This window comes from Suncus etruscus, chromosome 5 (assembly GCF_024139225.1).
Source record: "Suncus etruscus isolate mSunEtr1 chromosome 5, mSunEtr1.pri.cur, whole genome shotgun sequence".
Lineage (NCBI taxonomy): Eukaryota > Metazoa > Chordata > Mammalia > Eulipotyphla > Soricidae > Suncus > Suncus etruscus.
The window spans coordinates 151,596,432-151,601,510 of NC_064852.1; the positions used below are offsets into that span (position 1 = coordinate 151,596,432).

At 43.9% G+C, this 5,079-nt stretch overlaps 1 protein-coding gene across 1 annotated transcript; it reads right to left on the reverse strand.

Annotated features, from left to right (window-relative positions):
* Positions 1-1,229: 1,229 nt before the first annotated feature.
* POLR2K (RNA polymerase II, I and III subunit K) lies at positions 1,230-3,012 on the reverse strand. Its single transcript, XM_049773955.1, has 4 exons — positions 2,931-3,012; positions 2,634-2,703; positions 2,208-2,300; positions 1,230-1,266 (listed from the first exon to the last, which is right to left on the reverse strand). The coding sequence occupies exons 2-4, from the start codon at positions 2,692-2,694 to the stop codon at positions 1,244-1,246; spliced, it is 177 nt and encodes a 58-aa protein (XP_049629912.1). The 5' UTR covers positions 2,695-2,703; positions 2,931-3,012; the 3' UTR covers positions 1,230-1,243.
* Positions 3,013-5,079: the final 2,067 nt, after the last annotated feature.

Genomic DNA, 5,079 nt, shown 5'->3' on the forward strand with positions numbered 1-5,079 from the left:
TTATAACTATATCCGAGGGCATATGCTTAGATATGCTGCTTTCTCCAGTAACTTAGGGTTTTCTTTTTAATATAGTATATATATTTGGGGGGGCTGATTTTTGCATCACACCCAGCAGCACTCAGGGGTTACTCCTGGCTCTGCGCTCAGAAATTACACCTGGCAGACTCAGGGAAGCATATGAGATGCTGGGAATCGAACCATGGTTCATCCTGCGTTGGCCACATACAAGGTAATCTCTCCTCCACCACCCCTTTTTTTTTAATTTATTAGTAATATATATATATATATATATATATATATATATATATATATATTTTGGTTTTTGGGCCACACCTGGCAGTGCTCAAGGGTTACTCCTGGCTGTCTGCTCAGAAATAGCTCCTGACAGGCACGGGGGACCATATGGGACACCGGGATTCGAACCAACCACCTTTGGTCCTGGATCGGTTGCTTGCAAGGCAAACACTGCTGTGCTATCTCTCTGGGCCCTATTAGTAATATATTTAAGCACCATGGTTATAAACATATTTGTAGTTGGGTTTCGTTCTACCTTAGAGAAATAAGCGGGGCGGGCAAGGTGGCACTAGAGGTAAGGTGTCTGCCTTGCAAATGCTAGCCAAGGAGAAGGACCGTTCGATACGCCGGCATCCCATATGGTCCCCCCAAGACAGGGGCAATTTCTGAGTGCTTAGCCAGGAGTAACCCCTGAGCATCAAACGGGTGTGGCCCCAAAAAAACAAAAACAGAAATAAGCCATTAAGGCTTCTTTCTGCCCAAGTTTTAAAACATCAAGTATCATAAAAGCATGTCTAGTCAAATGACAGAGAGCACAACCTTGGGTATGTTTACATAATAAGAGTAAGAATATTGGCAGACTTTATTAAAAGTGATGCTCAAATTCACAAAATTGGTATTAATTGAGTGGTTTCAAAGTCTCCTGAGATCTTCAGAGCCCCCAAGGAATCCAAATTGTGATTACAAGTGTGGCTGGTGAAGCACCTTTTAATTAGCAACATGTTGGATTACAGACCAAAAATGCCATCAACCATAAAATCCAACAAAAATAACTCCTTTATTCAAAGGACTAATATATTTATAAAGATTACATGTTTTATAAGGGAAATAAACAAAATCATAATTCTGTTCATAACAGTAAGTATATTAACTACAAACTATATAACACTGTGATAAAAATAGCAAATTCAAATGTAAATGAAGATAATCCTCTGAATCCCATGTTTCATCGAGCATCAAAAACCACCACTGTGAAAAACTATGTTAAGGAAAAATTAATTTTAAAATAATGAATGAGCTAATATTTCCAAGCCACCTTAACTCTGCAACAAGCTATTTAAAATACACAAAGTAATTATTATTTGCCATCAACTGGAAATAGGCTATATTTTTTTTATCAATTTCTACTAATTCATTTACTATGATATAAAAAACAATATACCAGTTTTGTTTTGTTTTGTTTTTGTTTTTTGGGCCACACCTGGCATTGCTCGGGGGTTACTCCTGGCTCTGTGCTCAGAAAACATTTCTAACAGCCGTGGGGGACCATATGGGATGCCAGGAATCAAACCCAAGTCTCTCCTGGGTCAGCAGCGTGCAAGGCAAACAACCTGCCACTGTGCTATCTCTCTGGCCCCCAAATTATTATTTTTTAAGTGAAAGATGACAACTTGCTAGATCAGGATGTAGCTCAGCAGGAGACCAGGGCTAAATGCATGTTTCCAGAGAGTCCACAAAAAGCTCAGTCTGGAGCAGCCATGTATGGTAAAACTACACAAAACAGAATCCTTTAAAAATAAAAAAGACTCCAGGCAGGAGTGACAGCACTGCAATAGGGCATCTATTTGCCTTGCACACGGCCCAGTTGGGACAGACCCGGGTTTGATCCCCTCTATGTGGTCCCCCGAGCCTGCCAGAAGAGGTTTCAGAGCCAGAAGTAATCCCTGAGAAACTTAGGGTGTGGCCCAAAAACCTAAATAAATAAGACACACATGAACTAAATCAGCTATTGGATTCAGAGCTTACATGCTGGCATACTTAGTGAATCATGAAAATGCCAATCATATTTTTTCCTAAGTAATCCAAAGCTGACAATTTTTACCAGAAACCTGTCTCTATTAATCCCCACACTCCTGTTTAGATTTTCAATTCCCCTTTCTCCTGTTTAGAAAGCTTAGTTGAAAGGATACATCGTTTAGTCCTTTTCTTGTACATAATTCTGTATCCACATTCTCTGCATCTGATTGGATCCCTGGACTTTATTTCATTTTCTGTGTGACACTCTAGAAAAAAAAATATATTCAATATTTAAACGGAAAGTATTACGGGCAAGCAAATTGTTTGAAATATAGCTAAAATATACTCGATACCGTTTGAAATATAGCTAAAATATACTCGATACCAAGGTTATGTTACTATTACCAAATAAACTAAGGAGGAAAGTAAAAAAAAGAATCATGGACAATGCAATTTCAGGTGAGACAGTAAAGCCTTAAACACAAGGATCTTTGATAGTTGTGAAAAGTGTTTGGTTTCAGAACTTTAAAGAAAAAAAAATTATGAAACATACAACCTGAAAAAGGACAATCTTCTCTCTCTGAAAATGCTCTTCTTACCTCCACAGATGTAGATCATCGGTTGCTGCTTTGGAGGCTGAACATCTTTCTGGGTGTCCATTCTTAGTCCCTGAAATCAGACATCGGTATTTCATGTGACAAAAGGGCGCGCACCTCACAAACCCAACCCGGTTCCATTTTTCTCAGGGGTTCCTCCTGGCAGGCTCAAGAGGAGGACCCTATGGATGCAAGATGGGATTCGAACCACCGTCCTTCTGCATGCAAGGCAAACGCACCACTGCCATGCTCTCTCTCCGGCCCCAAGGAATCGTGCTAGTCTTGTCCCCCCTCGCTTACCTCCAAACCCCAAGTTGCAACTCAGGTCTTTGCAGCAGAGAGGAACTCCTCCACGCTCCACCTTCCAGACGCTGGCTCCAGGCTAGGTCGCTCGCGGTCAACTTCCGGCGCCGGGAGATGACGTCACGCGCCCGTTGGGTCGCTCGCGGTCAACTTTCGGCTCCGGAAGATGACGTCACGAGCCCGCCCGGCGGTTTCCAGGGAAACGGGGCCGACGCCGGGGCTGTTGTAGATGTTGTAGATGATCCCCAGCATTTTGTTTGCTTGTTTTGGGGAGGCCACACCCGGTGTGGACGCTCAGGGGTTCCTCCTGGCTCTGCACTCAGCAATCGCCCCTGGCTTGGGGACCTCAGGGACGCCGGGGGATCGAACCGCGGTCCATCCTAGGTTACCTAGGCTAGTGCGTGCAAGGCAGACGCCTTCCCGCCTGCGCCACCGCTCCGGCCCCTCTCCCAAGCATTGGGAGCCGGGTCCCCGGGGTCAGGCTTGTCTTTCGGACTCCTGAGGCCGCTAGGAAGGAGCAGTGCCCCAGAGCACAGAGGGTGGCAAGGGAAAGCGCTATGACAGGCCCTTAGAATGCTCGGTGAGCCCAGCCCTTACTCCGAGGTGCAGACAACGGGCTCCACCTCTGGGGTTCACAGGGAACAAGAGGGAAAAATAATTACAGACATACACAAATATATAATCATATATACATACAGACATATATGTATATATGGAGCCCCATGCTGGAACATGGGGGCAGTGGCCCCTTAGCCATTTCAGAGTTTCAATTTTCACTGTTCCACCTTTTGTCTTAGTCCCTCTCGCCCACCCTTGCAAAGCTGGTGTGGGGGCAGCCACACCATTATTGCCTCTTAAAACTAAGGGATTTAGGTGCCAATGATCAGCCATTCATTGCTCTATGGCCCTGTGTATTTTCCTCGAGAAGAGAAATCCACCCAGGGGAGGTTTTTTCTTTTCCCCCTCAAACATCAAAATTGCAGCTACGGACCAGGAGATAGCTCAAAAAAAAAAAAAAGGCTGGAGCACTTGCTGTGCACGCAAGGAGTTCTGGTAGGAACCCAAGCACTGCGTGGTTCTTGCTGAAGCAGGACAGGGTCAAGACCAGAAACTAAATATCTGTATATATTTGGTTTTATTTTTATTTTATTGGAGGGGGCACACCTGACAGTGCTTAAGTGCTTATGGCTGGCTCTGTGCTTAGAGTTCACTCCTGATGGTACTCAGGTGGACCACGTTGGATGCCAGGGATGAAAACCCAGGCTGGCCACGTTCAAGGCAATGTCCTATTCACTGTATTATTTCAGCACATATATATATGATATATATATATGTTGTATTCAGATGGTATATGAAATATTTATGGTATTAAATTGCAGTAAGATACATGCTGTTGGGAAAAAGTAAAAAAAAAAGAAAAACATAAATGCTGTTGGGTTCACAGCACTTAAACTTGTTTTCTTTGTAGTATTCTATATCAGAGAAGAAATTAATTTACACTTAGAACACTATTATGAAATGCCATTATAATGAAGCAGAACAAAAAATTTCCCCAAAACTTTGTTGTTGTTGTTGTTCGAGCCACACCTGGCATCGTTCAGGGATTACTCCTGGCTCTGCACTCAGAAGTCAATCCTGGATGGGGCCAGAGAGATAACACAGCTGTAGGGCGTTTACCTTGCATGCAGCAGATCCAGGACATATGGTGGTTCAAATCCTGGTATCCCATATGGTACCCCCAGCCTACCAGGAGCAATTTCTGAGCGCAGAGCCAGGATAACCCTTGATCGCCACCGGGTGTGATTAAAAAAAAGAAAAAAAAGTGTGTGTGTGTGTGTTTTTTTAATGGTCTCCTGGCAGGCTCTGGGGACCATATGGGATGCCGGGAATCCAACCCAAGTTCAGCACCCTACCGCTGTGCTCTCTCTCTGACCCCTTTTCCCCCAAACTTGAACCTTACTTTGTTCTTTCAGAAGGAAATCCAGTTATCCACTTTTTGTTGTTGTTGTTGTGGGTTTTGGGCCACCCCTGGTGACGCTCAGGGGTCTGACCTAGGTCAGCCACTTGCAAGGCAAACGCCCTACTGCTGCACCACCGCATTGGCCCTTCCAGTTGTCCAGTTAATTTTATTTATTTATTTATCTAT